The sequence below is a fragment of the Herpailurus yagouaroundi genome, unplaced genomic scaffold (genome assembly GCF_014898765.1).
Source record: "Herpailurus yagouaroundi ecotype Mexico unplaced genomic scaffold, PumYag 199, whole genome shotgun sequence".
In the NCBI taxonomy this organism is placed as follows: Eukaryota; Metazoa; Chordata; class Mammalia; order Carnivora; family Felidae; genus Herpailurus; species Herpailurus yagouaroundi.
The window spans coordinates 16,342,707-16,359,729 of NW_024412430.1; the positions used below are offsets into that span (position 1 = coordinate 16,342,707).

Sequence of the window (17,023 nt, forward strand, 5' to 3'; positions counted from 1 at the left end):
AGTACGTTAGTACTGAGGTTAGTACTGAGCACAGTAAATTGACACTTTTAATTTTTCTTTATTTTGCTTTAGTACCACAAACTACTTTTAAGAAAAATGTCCTCTTCTCTGTTTCTTAAGAAATAATGATTGTACTAAGCAAGGGGATAATTCACATTTCAAAATGAACTTTGGTGGGCTGTCCAGACAGATGAAATGTCCCAACAGATGACTGAAAGGATCCATCAAAAACTTTTGTTTCGTTTGGTAAAAGCAAGCTTCTAACAAAAGATTTTTTTTAATTGGGTTGCTACCACTCCATTTACTGCCTGCTAACTCCGTGTCATTTTATCTACGGTAGTGGAGAGAATACGAATTTAAAATTATTCTCTACGAGATAGAGATGGGTAACATTCTCATCCAGTTACACCATTAGTGGGCTCTTTCAAATTTTGTGTAATAAGCTCACAGTGTCCTATAACTTACCTTTAGGAAAACTGAGTGTTCTTTAACAGTCCTGTTCCCCCTTTAAAAATGAATTAACATGACATGGCGCCTGGGTGGCTCGGTCGGTTAAGCATCCGACTTCGGCTCAGGTCAGGATCTTACAGTTTGTGAGTTCAAGCCCCGCATCGGGCTCTGTGCTGACAGCTCAGAGCCTGGAGCCTGCTTCGGACTCTGTGTCTCCCTCTCTCTCTGCCCCTTTCCTGCTCACGCTCTGTCTCCCAAAAATAAATAAACATTAAAAGTGCATTCACATGGGGTGCCTGGGTGGCTCAGTAGGTTAAGCATCCGACTCTTTTTTTTTTTCAACGTTTATTTATTTTTGGGACAGAGAGAGACAGAGCATGAACGGGGGAGGGGCAGAGAGAGAGGAAGACACAGAATCGGAAACAGGCTCCAGGCTCTGAGCCATCAGCCCAGAGCCTGACGCGGGGCTTGAACTCACGGACCGCAAGATCGTGACCTGGCTGAAGTCGGACGCTTAACCGACTGCGCCACCTAGGCGCCCCCAAATTTTTTTTTTTTCAACGTTTATTTATTTTTGAAGCATCCGACTCTTGATTTCTGCTCAGGTATGATCTCACGTTTCCTGGGTTCAAGCCCCACATGGGTCTGCGCTGACGGTCCAGAGCCTGCAGGGATTCTCTTTCTCTCTTTCAAAATAAATAGACTTAAAAAAAAAAAAAAAAAAAAAGAATAACGGGCTGACCAAAGAACATGAATCTGGTTTAATAAGTGGATTTTTTTTACAGGATGAAAAACTGTAGATTGAGAGAAAGTGATCCTGAAGTTAACCTTGGGGTATTTTTGGAGAAAAATAAAGATGTCCGTTTACTATTCTCAAAAATCAGTCACGTATTTCAATTCTTAAATTGATCCTGGACAGAGAGGCACTTGTCAAATTTAAGCTTAAGGCTGTTCATTCCGGTTTTGCATCTATGTGATACACATTTTAAAACCCTGAAAATCCTTTGCGTTGATTTCCATAGTGGACGTTTGTTACCATGTCACAGGTCTCCGAAAAGCAGACTCCTCGAAGAGGTATTTGCTTGCTTGCTTAAGCTGATGGGGGGGGGGGGGGGGGGGGGGGGGGGCGGTTACAAACATGAATAAAATGTTGATTATGAATTGCTTAGCATCTAATAGTGAAGTCAAAACCATTCTCATACGCCTTGAAGAATTAGATTTGAACTTTTTTCTGAGTATGAAAATGATAAAATGATTGGATCCTTCACTTGGTTTCTTAAAACAGCATGGTTCTTCCAGCTGTTTACTATTCAAACACTTGAGTCTTTTGGTAAAATATGAAACATCATCAAATTGATTTCCTCGGGTAAAATCCTTCCAAAATACAATTTGGCATGACAATTTAACTTTACCCAGTGCTACATATATGGGAAAACGTGATCGTTAGTTTACAAAAAAACAAAAACAAGGAGTCAGGTATGCACTCTACTGAGCATATTGGCCTTTACCGTGCTTTACACATTTTAAACTAGTAACTTCCAAAATCAAAATCTTGAATTGCAAAGTTAAGAAAGCTATTTATTTTGTCAACGAGAAGACACAACTTACAAACATGTTTTAAATACAAATTTATTCTTGATGTTGGTTGCGGGTACTAACAGCAGTTTCAGGTCTGTAATCACCATGATTTGTTGTTAACGTAAGTTTTGCCACAGACTATTGAATGTCTCAGATATTTTGCTCAGATATTTGCCATTGTAAACACCTGGCTGGAAAACAGCTATGGACTGGGGGTTAAAAGTTTGAGCCAGTATTTAACCCATCTCAAAAGAGAGATGGAGACTATTTGCAGATGGTGTTGCCAATGGGCATTTCCCGCAGCACATTCTGCTCGCGAAAGGTGTACCAGAACGACGGGTACCCCAGAACGCAGGGTCGTGGGCTGAGGTACCGTCCTCACCAGCCTTTTAACTAAGGCATGGTAGCTTCTCCTCGCCATGGCATTCAGCTCTGGACATACTTCCATGTGGCACTTAAATCACGAAGGCGGTCACTGAGCTTTTCAACAATGACAGTCTTCATCAGAACTGTCTATGACATCAACTCGGCGTAAAACAAGTTCTCTTTATTTGCTTTAATAAAGCAAAAAAGTAATAGTGCGAGCATTTCCCAAAGTAATGGATGTACGTGCAAAACTTCCGGTTATGTGTTCTGAGGCGGGGAGGGAGTGGTCACAGGAAGAGGTCTTACTTTCAATAGCCATGTACTTCTGCCCTTTTTGAGTTCCAAATCCAAGTGTGTCCAGTATGCCCGCAATACTACAGCAGGAGATCTAGCTTAAAATGAAACCAGCCTCTGTACTGGTTTAAGACACAGTTTTAATTTTAAGACAATTATTAGAAAGTAGTCACTAATTCGGAAGTGCGGGAGACATCAGGGCAGCAGAACAGAAGGGTGGGATGGAGTCAGCCCTGTGGAATGCTGGACACAGAGTAATACCCACAGTTCTAAAATTCACTTTTATTGTAGAACATTAATACTCATGTACCTGCTAACCCAGTGATAATTCCTAAGCTTAGTAGTTCACAACCGTTTTAGAAAGCAAATATTAACATTCAAATAAAGCATCGTAGAAACTTTTGTAAAGAAATGCTTACTATTTTTAAAAGCCTTGGTCCATTCTGAAAGATTAACGTTGAATTTTTAAAAATTGAAAGAGAAGAGTTTCTCCCTACAGAATAAAGAACAACTTGCTGGCATGTGTATTTTAAGCGCCTGGAATAAAATGGGCCAAATGTTCACAGGCAGTTAACCGCTTGTACGAGGACTCGTTTCGTTGGACTCAGCACCAGGTAAAAGAAGAGTAAATATGCCCTTGAAGATGTGGTTGGGTTTCCCCTCCGCCTCATCGCCCCGCTCTTCCCAGCAGGCCACGGGACAGAAGCGTGCATCCTTGCTGCCCCGCTAAGAAACCAAATTGTCGTCACTCTTAGATGGCTGCCCAGCATGCAAACACAGTTCTCCTGCCAGACGACGGGGCAGCAGGGAAAGCGAGGTGTCCGCTTCTCTGATGAACAAAGAACTTCAGCAAACTCAGTTACCTTCCCGGTCCTTTTCAGCCTTTCAGGTAAATCCTTCTTAATTGCTACACCTGATTACTAATTAGGATTGTTCCCTCTGTCAAGGGAATGCTCCCCAGGCACACCTGTTCCTACTTCCTGATGACCGAGTATGCTTACTTCACTTCGGGCCGTGGCTTTGCTTTTCTTTTTGTACTTTAACTGGTTACTCTTCACCCAGAGGTTACACACTGATCAGAAGCTGGCAAGTAGGTCATATTTCTGGCAAGTAGCACATATTTCCTAACCTGAGTAACACCCAGAAACATAAGACTGTAATGACATTTTCTGTGGACAATTCAACTTCGGTGCTTCTGCAAGAACTTCTAGGGTCACTTTCTAACATTTTCCTCAGGACACGTATTCCCAAAAGACAACATGTCATAGGAAAGTAGTATTTTCCTATATGCTAGTTTAATACAATTGTATAGCAGACTGAAAATTCTGAGGAAACTGAAGGTATGTTTAACGACAATAAATACAGCAAAAATGGCTATGCTTGTAAGTTTCTTAGTATAAAGGCAGCAGTGAATTTGCATCCTGAAACATGCGCATTTCCAGTTGTTTTCTGGAATTTGATAGACCTAGTGTCTCACAAAACCATGTACCATAATGCTAGTGATGCCGTTTTTTGGGCAACAGTCTATGCAAATTTCTCTGATGAGATACTTTCCAGAGTGACGTGGAATTTTTTTTATTAGCTTTTCCAGAAAAATAAAATTTGTATCACTTGCTCTTCTGAACAAAACTTAACGTTATTTCCGATTGCTCTTTTAATTATCCTTTAGACAAATTTTCAGAAGTTAAGACATATCTGATATTTTTTAATTGCATGCCCATAGAAGATAAGTGGATAAAACACATTGGACGGAAATATAAATCTTCGTCATTGGACATATCCTTAATTTCCAGAATAAAATCAGTACAACTGAAACTAATACAATTTTCAAAAAAACTCATACATGGCAGGCTGCAGACAAGGAGCCCCTGCTCATCTTACTGGTTTTATGCACTTTTCCTCATGGAGTAACTGATGCTTTCTGGTTTACTTGTGGAACCCTTGTTTGTAGGAAAGCATAGACATAGGGCCAGATCTTGTTGGTTTCTGTTCCGGAGAATGTTTCCAACACCCCCTTTTTCCTAAAGATGACAAACAGAAAAACACAGGTCTGACTCTTCCTAAGGAGCTTTTTCAAAGTGATTGTTGTTGTTTTCTTTTTTTAAATGTTGATTTATTTTGAGAGAGGGAGCAGGTTCTGACACGGAGCTCAAACCCACGAACCATGAGATCATGACCTGAGCAGGAACCAAGAGTCAGACGCTTAATGACTTAGCCACCCAGGTACCCCTCAAAGTGATTCTTCAAAGATGATGATGTGAGGGGCGCATGGCTGGCTCAGTCGGTAGAACATCCAACTCTTGATCTCAGGGTGGTGAGTTCAAGCCCTTGAGGGGTAGAGTTTACTTAAAAAAAAAAAAAAGTGGATTTAGGGGTCTCAGTTAGTAATCTGTGATCCAGAGAAAGAGGCATTGGCTTAGCGTTGGTAAACCTAGATTTTAGTTTCAGCTGTGCCCTCTGGCTTATGGAAACAGTCACTTGAAAAATAGTAGCACTTATTTATTGAGTATGTGCTCAGTGTTTTAAATATACTGGCTCACTTAATCCTTTCTGGAGCTCAGATTCCTTTTGTTACTGACACAACTGTGTGTTTAGAAAGTAACAGCCCAGATCACACACGGAGTAGCTCCCCAACACGGGGCCTGTCAGATACCTTTCCTTGCCTCTGTCTACTTCCCCACTTGCAAAACTGCTGTCTAATACTTGCTTGTGCTTCCTTCTTTTTGCCTAGTTTTATTTCTTCCTCTATGCTATCCTTTCACATTTTAGAGGAAAAGGGAATACAAAGTTTTTATTGAGCTTCCTATTGTGTTTCTCCATTTTTCCCCAGGCAGATTTGTCTGGCTTGCCATCAGACCAGCAGCCAGTGTCTGTTTACTCCTGGGGGTGAGATCAGAATCCCAGGGTTGCTCCTCAAAAGACAGACTCCCTCCAGACATGCTGGCATTCCTCTCTTTGCTTACCCTCCTCCTGCAACCCACAGGCACACAGTGTCTTCAAGGCTGAACCCTGCTTTCTTCCTGAAAACGGGATCATCGTACCTCTGCAACCTTTCACCTGGTTTTCAGAGGCTTCCCTGGGGACAAAAGCATTCCTCTCTCGATACCTCATACAATTGGCCAGAGTTAAGACTAACTTTGAGTAATTCCCACTGTTTTCTTGGTTAAGAAACATCTGCTAAGGAAAGACACTATGCAAATAGTGTAGTCTCTGCATATTAGAAGCCCTCCTAAATTCACAGGCATCTTGTCAAGCTTTCAAGAGAACAAGCTTCTTCACTGCTGTGGCCTCCTGAATCAAGCCAGTGTTACAAGTGAGTTAATTACTGAGGGCACAAGTGCAGGCACCTATTGTATACAACTGTATACAATCCTAAAGCTGTACCTTGGATGAACATGTGCCCTTTTAATTTCTATGTAATAAAACCTGCTTCAACTGTAGGTCCTTTAAAGAGTAAGAACATAAAGCTGTTTGTTAACACAGACCTAATTACTCTGTAAATGTCCCACTGCTGAAAGAGTTTTAAAAACAAATACAACTGTCAGTATTTAAAATATCAGTGCAGGGGCACCTGGGTGGCTCAGTCGGTGAAGCATCTGACTGGCTCAGGTCGTGATCTCGTGGTTCGTGGGTTTCTGTGCTGACAGCTTGGAGCCTGGAGCCTACTTCAGATTCTGTGCCTCCCTCTGTCTCTGCCTCTCCCCTGCTCATGCTCTGTCTCTTTTTCTCTCTCAAAAAATAAATAAACATTAAAAAAATTAAAAATAAATAAAAATATCAACGCATATTGATATTCCATATACCACTCTTAGTTTTTGGTTAAGTCCAGCCCTAGTTCTGCATGCAGGCGTTTAGAAGGAAAAGCTTCAATTAATGGCAAGAGGTAGCAAAAGCCGGAAGCCTGGAAAGACCAGGTTTATCTCCTAAGACAGGGACCTGGATCCTTATGTTTCCTCTCTGCAGCTTTCCCGACCCCTCTTCCCACATCGGGAGAGAAGTAACCGGTGGTTACCTCCACGAATAGGCTCGCAGGGTTCTTATTTGCTCAGCAACAATGCCTTCTCCCTTCTGCTTACTTTTGAGTGAATAACAAAACCCCTTTTGGGAAACACCACCTTCACCAAACCAGGTCCATGCGATTTGGGTGGGACTTTCCCCACTTCCCAGCTTCAAGAATGGACGTGACCAGGGCCAATCAGTGCCGACCAGAGGGCTTTTGCTGCCAAAGACGCTCTCTTTTCTGCTCAGTAGCTCAACTGGTAGGAGATAAGCTGGGGTGTTGAGAGGCTCACGGAGGGACAGCCCACCTGAGATCGAAGCCGCCAACATGGAAAAGTAGAGCCGAGTGTGACCGAGGCCTGAGGACACTGTCTGAACACTGGACACAGGAACTATCGTTGGACCTTGTGGTTACAATACATTCCCCTTTTGCTTAAAGTTAGTGTGAATTAGGTTCCTGACTGATAGCAGCACACAGCACATTGTATGGTAACCACGATCTACCCAGCTCTCAGCCTCCCCCACATATGGCAGATACAGCTTCCTGGGGGCCCAGCCTTGATCCGTGTGGACCAAAGTTTGGCACGGTGTCAACAGAGGGAATAATAATAGCAGCTACCACTGAGTGATTTATTAGTGCCAGGGCCGCGGGAAGTCTTCATGTGGATTCTCTCAGTTCCCTTAATAACCCTGTACGGTAGGTACTATCTACTATTGCTCTGACTTGACACACACAAAGAATGTGTGCCACAAAGGCTGAATGCCTTGCCCGGGGCCACACACGCACAGCTGGTAACCAGAAGAGACAAGATCATTCTAGGAACCACGGAGTTATGGGTAACAGCGACCCCAGAAAGTGCCCTTGTAATTTCGCCCTCCAGAAAGTACTACTAGAATAGTCTGGAGACTGCTGCTTCCGATTTCGCTGCGTACCTGCCCCATTACAACACCACCACTGATTACACAGGGTTTACTATGGGTCAGACACAATCCTAGGAGTTACACTAACTCACCCTTTCGACCCTTTATTCTTACCCCCATTTAAGCAAGAGGTGAAGACCAGGTGAATAAACAACGAGCGGGGATGTGAACTTGGGGAGTCTGGCTCCAGAGTCTGCTCCAACCACAACACTGTGCTGTCTTGACTCCGAAGCACCGTTCAGGTAGTGCGTGTGTGAAGGGAAAGGGGATGGGAGGGATCCCTCCTCCATAAGCAGAGGGAAAGCCAGACTAAGGAGACTGGGTCACAGATTTATCCAGGAGACTTCCCGTAGGTGTTGTGGGATAGGAACTTCCTGAAGAGCGGACGGAACTGTGTGAGAACATAAGCTTTCGAAGACTGTGAGCCAAACGAGGGGAGGATAGGGAGCCGCCTGAAGCTTCCATGCGCCCTCCAGTGGCACAGGTGGCGGGCATTCCTGGACTCGCAGCCCCAGCGCTCACGGCAGCCCACCCTTTACCTGCCAGCAGAGTTCGGGCGACATCGGTCCACTCCGAGCTCCACGTGGGGACTGGCCAGTCTCCTCCCTCCCAAGCAGGGGCCGGCTCCAGAATGAGAGGTCACCTAAGCCTAAAACAGTCGGTGCAAGGTGCTCCCTGACCACAGTGGCTGCTCAAATTGGTGCAGTCTTCACGATGTGTGGGGCTTTTGTCCACTGGGGGGAAAGCTGACCCCTCAGCCCTCCGTGAAAGAGGACGCCCTGCCTGTTTCCTGGCTACTGTGTGTGAGCACGCGGGGAGTCTAAGGACAAAGCCCAGGGAGAAAGCTGGGAGAACGCCAACGTTCTGTCCAGACCTCGTGGTGACCGAAGCCCAGCCTACCTCCGGGACTTCTCTGTTACACACGCTACATTTCCCCCTTACCGTTCAAACCAGTTTGAACTGGATCTTCTGGTATGTTAGCATTCCAGCTGGAAAGCATGGGTTAACTGAAAACCGACTTGGTGTTTCATCACGCAAGAGAAGCTCTGAAGAGCGACAGACTCACTGGTAATATTCCAGGACCGGCTCTGTTTGGGCTTCGTACGCCTTCAGTCTCTTGACAACTGTCTCTGGCTTATCGTCCTCACGCTGAATGAGAGGCTCTCCAGTAAGGTCATCAATGCCCTATGGAAGAGTTAGGAGAGGCTGGTACCAAACATCTCCGTTTTGAAGCATAGTTTTATAAGCAGCTAAGTGATTTTTAAACATCTGTATGCTAATACCAAGCACAAAAGCGTGCTTTTCAGTAAACAGAAGCAAATCCAAACATAGATCGTTTTGCAGCACAGGGCCACGAGACCCCAGGATCATCTCCAGCCTCTAAATAATTTCGTACGTACACAGAATGAATCAGCTATAGACTGGGAATCTCAACTGCAAACCCTCTCAAGTGGTCACTAATCCTTATCACCCCAACTCCTAACACACCGCCTGGCACATAGTAGGAAATCCGCAAATACTTCTGAATGAGTACCAAGCCCCCTGTCGCTCCTGGGGACTCCTTTCCCAACAAGCTGAGTGGACTGGACTCGTCCACTGCGCCAAGTGACCCCAGAGCGTCCCCCTGGAGCTTTGGTCAGGCGTCACAGAACTTCCGTCTGTGAGGGCAAGAGGAATCAGAGACCGTCTGCTCCGTGAGAGGCCGGGCCAGTGCCACCACAGCCACTCACCACGGTTTTGGGAGGGTTGAACTCAATGTTGTAGACTCGGCCGCTGGCGGGATGAATCCAGCGAGCAGTGAGACGCTGCTTAATGACCTCAAAGGGCACGTTCAGATTAATCACCGTGTCTATCTGATAAGCTCTGTCCAGGGCTTCTGCCTGTGGAAGTGTCCTTGGAAAACCTTTACAAATTCAACAACAACAATGACAAAAGAATAAGGGGAGGAAGGGAGTGGGGGAGGAGGGGAGAGAAGGAAGAGGATTCATTAATGTTGAACAGTCCGAAAACAAAGCAAGAATACCAGGCAGGCTGATCACAGCTGTAGGGCAATTGGGATGACGGTTAATTCTGTGAGTCAACTCGCCTGGACCATGGGGTATCCGTACACTTGGTCAAGTGTTACCCTGGGTGTGTCTGAGAAGCTGTTTTGGGACAAGAGTAACATTTAAGTCAGCGGGCTAAGTGAAGCAGACTGTTCCCCTGATGTGGGTGGGCCTCGCCTAAGCCACCCAAGGCCTGAACAAACCTAAAGAGCTGACTCTCCCCTCCAAATAAGGGGGAGTTCTTCCTGCCTGCTTGCCTGCCCTGGAGTTGAGACTGAGACCTCGGTTTTTTCCTGCCTTCGACTCAAACTGAGGCCAGCTCCTCCTGGCTGTCAAGCCTGCTGGCCTTCAGACTGGAGCCAGATCGCCCATCGGCTCTCTTGGGTCTCTGCACGCTCACCCTGAAGATCTTAGGACTCTTCAGCATCCATCATCATGTGAGCCAATTCCTCAAAATAAATACCTGTCTCTCTCTCTCTCCCACCCCCCCAGACCCGAGTATCAACCTACCCTCAAGGATTCCACCACACCTCTTGCTCGGGAAAAGTTCACGGCTGGATTGTAAATTACTCTCCACCGTTCCTTCTCCCTTTTGTCGTGACCCTCCCTCACCATAAAATATTCTCGAAGGAGGGGGAAGGAACAAGTCACATATAAAGGGAGCACAGAAATCATGTAGTCCACCTCTGTTGTTCCCTTCAGATGAACAAGCAGGTCCAGAGAAGACGAGTGGCCCAAGTCTTCAGGGTGCTGGATGGCGGCATTCAGGCCCCCTGCCCACCAGACATGCGTCCATAGCCACGAAATGCTTCTTCTCTGCCCACGCTCCTCACTCTGGACAGCTGAGGTGCTCCCAACACCACTTACCGTCCAACAGCCAGCTGCACTGAGTGAGGTTTTTCAGCTCGTGTAGAGCCAGCCGAGTCATGACATCATCTGGGATGAGCTTCCCTTGGTCAATGAAAGTCTTGGCTAACACGCCGATTTCTACGGCAGAGGAGGGAGACGAAACCTATCAGCAGGTGTATTTGTTTTATCCCATTCCAGACCCCCTAGGAAACCGCTAAAGAGGACCTCTGGATAGCACACTCATATGATAATGTGCATTGTCAACAGAATTGGAAAATAATCTACACCTATTTCAAATTCTCTATTATATAAAAATATATAAATGCAAATGTACAGACAGAAAAAAAAAAATGGAAAGCCACTTGCAACTCGTTAATAGTAGTCCTCACTGGCGCCTGGGTGGCTCAGTTGGCTGAGCATCCAAGTCCGACTTGGGCTCAGGTCCTGACCTCACGGTTCGTGAGTTTGAGCCCCGAGTTGAGTTCTCTGCTGTCGGTGCAGCACTTCAGATCCTCTGTCCCTCTCTCTGCCCCTCCCCTGCTTATTCTCTCTCAAAAATAAATATTAAACACAAAATAGTAGCCATCTCTGTGTGATATAAGTGATTTTTGTACATATTTACACTATTGGGTATTTTATAAATTTTCTATCAGAAAAAAAAAATAAGAATAATAGAAATTATTAAGTTTATTGTGAGAGAGAGAGAGTGCGGGAGGGGCAGAGAGAGCTGGAGAGGGAATCTCAAGCAGGTCCCCACTCAGTGTGGAGCCCAATGTGGGGCTCAATCTCACACCTATGAAATCAAGAGCCACCCAGGTGCCCCAGAAATGATTTCCTTTTTATTTTCTTTTATTAATTTATTTTAATGTTTATTTTTGAGAGAGAGAAAACAAGCAAGGGAGGGGCAGAGAGTGGGGGGGGTAGACAGAGGATCTGAAGTGGGCTCTACATTAATAGCATACAGCCCGGGGGTGCCTGGGTGGCTCAGTCAGTTGAGCTTCCAACTTCCGCTCAGGTCATGATCTCACAGTCTGTGAGTTCGAGCCCCATGTTGGGCTCTGTGCTGACAGCTCAGAGCCTGGAGCCTGCTTCAGATTCTGAGTCTCCCTCTCTCTCTGACCCTCCCCCATTCATGCTCTGTCTCTCTCAGTCTCAAAAATAAACATTATAAAAAAAAATTTAATAGCAGACAGCCCCACGTGGGGCTCAAACTCACAAACCGTGAGATCATGACCTGAGCTGAAGTCAGATGCTTAACCACTGAGCCACCCAGGTGCCTCTATTTATTTTTTTGTTTATTCATTTATTTTGAGAGAGAGAGAATGAGACTGTAAGCAGGGGAGGGGCAGAGAGAGAAGGAAAGAGAGAGTCCAAAAACAGGCTCTGCACTGCCATCATGGAGCCCGCTGCAGGGCTCAGTCCCACGAACTGAGATCACGACCTGCACTGAGGTCAAGAGCTCGACGCTTAACCAACTGAGCCACCCAGGCACCCCTAAAGTGACCCAGCTTTTTAAATGAACAGACTATAATGTTCATAAAAGTAAAGGTTTGGTGTGCTAGTTGCTTTTCAAATATACTTTGAAATTAAAAAATCGTGTCTACCTAAAATTATTTCTTGAATGTCAGTACCGCATAAGTGTAAGTGTTTAACTGGCGCTCGAGGAGACCTGAGTGTTCATCCTGGTCTCCCAGCAACTGTTGTTTATTAATGAGCGAATTCTTCAACCTCTCCTGAACTCAGTTTCTCATCTTTAAGTGAGAAGGCTGGCCTAATGTCTAAGGGTCAGATTCAAGTCTCCTGACTCCAGGGTCAGCGCTGGCCCACCATTACTACAGGTTTGCTACTGTCAACAGGTTGTCTTGTGTCTCCAGGGTCCTTATCACATCCTCTGGGCTGATTTTAAACTTTTTAAACTTTAGCTATAGGGGCGCCTGGGTGGTTCAGTCGGTTAAGCGTCTGACTCTTGATTTTGGCTCAGGTCATGATCTCACGGTTCCAGAGTTCAGGCCTGGCGTTGGGCTCCATGCTGACAGCTCACAACCTGCTCAGGATTCTCTCTCCCTTTCTCTCTGCCCCTCCTCTGCTCACATGGTCTCTGTCTCTCTCAAAATAAATAAACTTTAAAAAATAAAAATGAACTTTAGCTATAGATGACAGCTGTAGGTTATAAAACACAGCACCCTCAGGGCGCCTGGGTGGCTCAGTCGGTTAAGCAGCTGACTGCGGCTCAGGTCGTGATCTCGTGGTTCGTGGGTTTCTGTGCTGACAGCTCGGAGCCCGGAGCCTGCTTCGGATTCTGTGTCTCCCTCTCTCCCTGCCCTTCCCCCGCTCATGCTCTGTCTCTCTCTCTCTCTCTGTCTCAAAAACAAATAAACATTAAAAAAAAAACTTAAAAAACAAAAACAAAAACACAGCACCCTCATGAAATACCATATTTATAGAAACTCCACAACAGGGACTTGCTATTGGAAGGACACAAGTATAGGCAGAGATGCTACGAAACATTCATGTACAAGGATAGTCGTAATGGTATTTATTATGGCAGAGGCTGGTTAACAACCTAAGTGTCCAAATAACAGGGAAATGTTAAAAAATATATCATTCTTAAGACCGCTTCGTGGCATGTGAGCATGCTCAAAGTAAGTGAGAAAAAAAGGTATATAAACAACCATTTAGAATGCAACAATTTTGCAAATACAATAGAACCTTGGACTGCACGTAACTTGTTCCGCGAGTGTTCCGCAAGACGAGCAAACATTTCTAATGAATTCTAACTTGATAAACGAGCGAGGTCTTGCAAAACGAGTAGTATATGATGCCAAACGTCCCATGATCACAATTGCACCCATGGTTCTTGAAATTCACTTTGATATATGAGTGCTTTGAATCGCAGGCATGTTTCTGGAACAAATTATGCTTGCAAACCGAGGTTTTGCTGGACATACAAATGCCAACAGAGAAAAGAGAAAGAAAAAAGCACATAAGGCACTAAAGGATTAATTACAATTGTATCTGGGTGTTGTAATTAGGAGGATTTTAATTTTCTTTTGTATAGTCTCGTGACGTGTTTTTCTTCCTTTATAATAAGTATAGTTCACTTCTAGTTTTTTTCAATAGAAGACAACACCTCTTTTCTGGCTCTGATCCTGTGGGAAAGATCCAATCACACACACAAAAGAGAGAAAGAGAGAGAGAGGGAGAGGAAGGAGAGAAATATTCAAAGAGAAAAGTATTAGAAGAGAAACATTTTTATTGAGAATATGTTCTTAGTCCTGAGATACTGAACATCTGTAATAACAATCTCCTGAACGCCTCCTTAAGCTCCACTTTGTTTTCTTTGGTAAAGAACTGTCCTTTTTAAAGACTTATTAAAAATGAGCAGGTGCCTGAGGCAAGCTGGATGCCTTTTCCCATGATGCTCTCTCCCCTCCCTCCAGCTTCCTTTCTCCCTGTGGAGCCAGAAAGAGGACAGCAGGCCCGTCAAGGGATGTTAAGGACACACAAAGAGCAATGTTTCTTCATTTTGAAAAAAAGTTTACAATTAAGTAAAGCCAATTAAGGCTTTAAACTTAACTTTAAAAAACCTTTTATGTTTTCACAAATTAAGGTAACTTGAACTCTCTGCTGAAGGTGTTCTTTAAACACATCGTTACACCTCACTGCTCCAGTTATTTTTCAGAGGCCCCCTTAAGGATTATGCCTTCCTACTTTGGATAACCTTACCCCCACTGGTGTGCCATTCTGGAGGCTGTTTATTGTTACCTAACTACTGAAGTATGTTGCATCAAGAACATTTAGCAAGCAGGCCAAGCAATTTAACCTTATTTAGAAGCGTTAACTAATGACAAAACATTTTGTATGTTTTAAAGGATCAACGTTAGAAGAGAAAAATGAAAACAGCAATGCGCCAGACTAGGTGCTGAACAGAGAAATCCAAGAGAACTAAAAACATGGAGGTGGTTGTTTTTCTTCCCGTATTTGTCTGCATTTTGAAGCAGACAAAAATCCCACCTAAAAATAAGCTAAATGCTCATCAATAGGGGATTAAACAGACCTTAATATTCAGCAAATAGATACCTAAGTAAGCATTACAAGAATGAAACAGACTTTTATGTTTTGATGTGGAAAAACATCCTAGATATAAAGTGAAAATACACTGGTGCAGAATACATACACAGTATGATTGCATATTTCATAAAATAAGAGATATGTAAGTTATACACACACCTATATACACACATACCTATACACACGTATGTGTGTGTGTTATACACACACTTCCTTTTTTTTTTTTAATTTTTTTTTTAACATTTATTTATTTTTGAGACAGAGAGAGACAGAGCATGAATGGGGGAGGGGCAGAGAGAGAGGGAGACACAGAATCAGAAGCAGGCTCCAGGCTCTGAGCCATCAGCCCAGAGCCCGACGCGGGGCTCGAACTCACAGACTGCGAGATCACATCATGACCTGAGTTGAAGTCGGACGCTTAACCGACTGAGCCACCCAGGCGCCCCTAGACACACATTTCTAAAAGGAAACACGAGATCCTGTTCCCCTGTGAAGAATGGGGCTGAGGCAGGAAATGAGAGAAGATTTTACTTTTCATTTCATGTACTTCTGTCCTTTTTCCAATTCTTCTTTTACCTCTGTAGGCATTACTTCAATAATTTTTTAAAAGCAGGTTCAGGGGCGCCTGGGTGGCACAGTCGGTTAAGCGTCCGACTTCAGCCAGGTCACGATCTCGCGCTCCGTGAGTTCGAGCCCCGCGTCGGGCTCTGGGCTGATGGCTCAGAGCCTGGAGCCTGTTTCCGATTCTGTGTCTCCCTCTCTCTCTGCCCCTCCCCCGTTCATGCTCTGTCTCTCTCTGTCCCAAAAATAAATAAACGTTGAAAAAAAAATTAAAAAAAAAAAATAAAAGCAGGTTCAGGGGCATGTGGGGCGCCTGGGTGGCTCAGTCGGCTAAGCATCCAACTCTTTAAAAACTTTTTTTTGTTACTGCTTATTTTTGAGAGAGACACAGTTTGAGTAGGGAAGGTGCAGAGATAGGGGGAGACACAGAATCTGACACAGGCTCCAGGCTCCGAGCTGTCAGCACAGAGCCCGATTCGGGGCTTGAAGCCGGGAACGGTGAGATTATGACCTACCTAGTCTGGAGTCGGGCGCTCAACCCGCTGAGCCACCCATGCATCCCAGCATCCAACTCTTGATAAGGGGTCAGGTCATGGTCTGTGAATTCCAGCCCTGAACTGGGCTCTGTGCTAACAGTGTGGCCCTGCTTGGTATTCTCTGTCTCCCTCTCTCTCGAGCACTTGCTCACTCTCTTCCAAAAATAAATAGATAAAACTTTAAAAAGATGAATGTGAAAAGGAGGTTCAGGGGCACCTGGGTGGTTCAGGTGGTTAAGCCTCAGACTTTTGATTTCAGCTTGATCTCATGGTTCATGGGATCAGGCCCAAGACTGGCTCTGGGCTGACAGCGCAGAGCCTGCTTGGGATTCTCTCTCCCCCTCTCTCAGCCCCTCCCCTGCTCTCAATGCATGCGTGCACTCTCTCTCTCTTAAAATAAATAAACATTTTAAAAAAATAAAAGGGGGTTCAAAATGAGTTTTTTGGAAAACAAAGGTCAACACCTTTGAGGAAAAAAAACTCATCCTACTGCTGACTTTTTAAAAACACCTTTCGTGGGGCGCCTGGGTGACTCAGTCTGTTAAGCATCTGACTCCTGATCTCAGCTCAGGTCTTGATCTCAGGGTCATGAGTCCAAGCCCCATACTGGACTCCACCTTGGGTGTGGAGCTGACTTTAAAAAGATTAGTAAATAAAAATAAAACATAAATACATAGAAGCAGGTTTCTTAAGAGATGATTTGCACTGACATAAAACTCATCCACTGTATAGAGTTTGACTGGATTTGGCACTGAGTTATCAGAAGTTATCTGGCACGAGAAACGAAACTTCCGATAACTATGCACAAGAATAGCTTTCCTGTCTAAGAAATCTCTGGGGTATCAAAGATCTAAGCCAATTTTTGTGACTACAACGAGCCTAAGAAAAATACTCGGGCCTTCAGATTATGGAAGAAACGTCAGAACCAGAAAATCCCAGTGTAACAAAAAAAAAAAAAAAAAAGGAAGATCAAACCCTTCAGGTCAAACTTCAGTCCTCCAGGTTAAAGGGCACGTGGAGATCAGGCCACAGCACCCGAGGGAGCAGCAGCGACTGGAACTGGACGTGCTTCTCTAACAAACCAAGCAAGCGGTTTACTTTGATCTTTGAACTTCGAACTCGTCCTAAATTCCTAATCTCTTTCACCAATAACCCGCCGGAAGCGGCCCCCGGCCCCCGGAGGCTGGAGCCTTCGGGGCGCAATTGCTCAGCAGCTAAGATCTGCCCCGCTGGGCAGCGGGAGGGGGATGCTGCGTCCGCGACCCTGCGCCCGTAATCCCTGCACCCGCATACCCGGACCCGTATCCGGGGGTCTCGCTTCCGGGGGTCTCGCTTCCGGGGGTCTCGCTTCCG

The 17,023-nt window shown here is 44.9% G+C and overlaps 1 protein-coding gene across 1 annotated transcript; it reads right to left on the bottom strand.

Annotated features, from left to right (window-relative positions):
- Window positions 1-2,007: 2,007 nt before the first annotated feature.
- AK3 (adenylate kinase 3) lies at window positions 2,008-10,640 on the bottom strand. Its single transcript, XM_040449477.1, has 4 exons — window positions 10,521-10,640; window positions 9,339-9,511; window positions 8,675-8,793; window positions 2,008-4,709 (listed from the first exon to the last, which is right to left on the bottom strand). Exons 1-4 carry the CDS (start codon window positions 10,579-10,581, stop codon window positions 4,589-4,591), a joined length of 474 nt encoding a protein of 157 aa, XP_040305411.1. The 5' UTR covers window positions 10,582-10,640; the 3' UTR covers window positions 2,008-4,588.
- Window positions 10,641-17,023: the final 6,383 nt, after the last annotated feature.

Coding starts and splice junctions, on each gene's coding strand:
- AK3 (XM_040449477.1), bottom strand. CDS start 10,581: ATGACTCGGCTGGCTCTACACGAGCTGAAAAACCTCACTCAGTGCAGC. Junction 9,512..10,520: donor GTGCAGCTGGCTGTTGGACG/GTAAGTGGTGTT, acceptor GAATTTGTAAAG/GTTTTCCAAGGACACTTCCA. Junction 8,794..9,338: donor TCAACCCTCCCAAAACCGTG/GTGAGTGGCTGT, acceptor ACTCTTCCATAG/GGCATTGATGACCTTACTGG.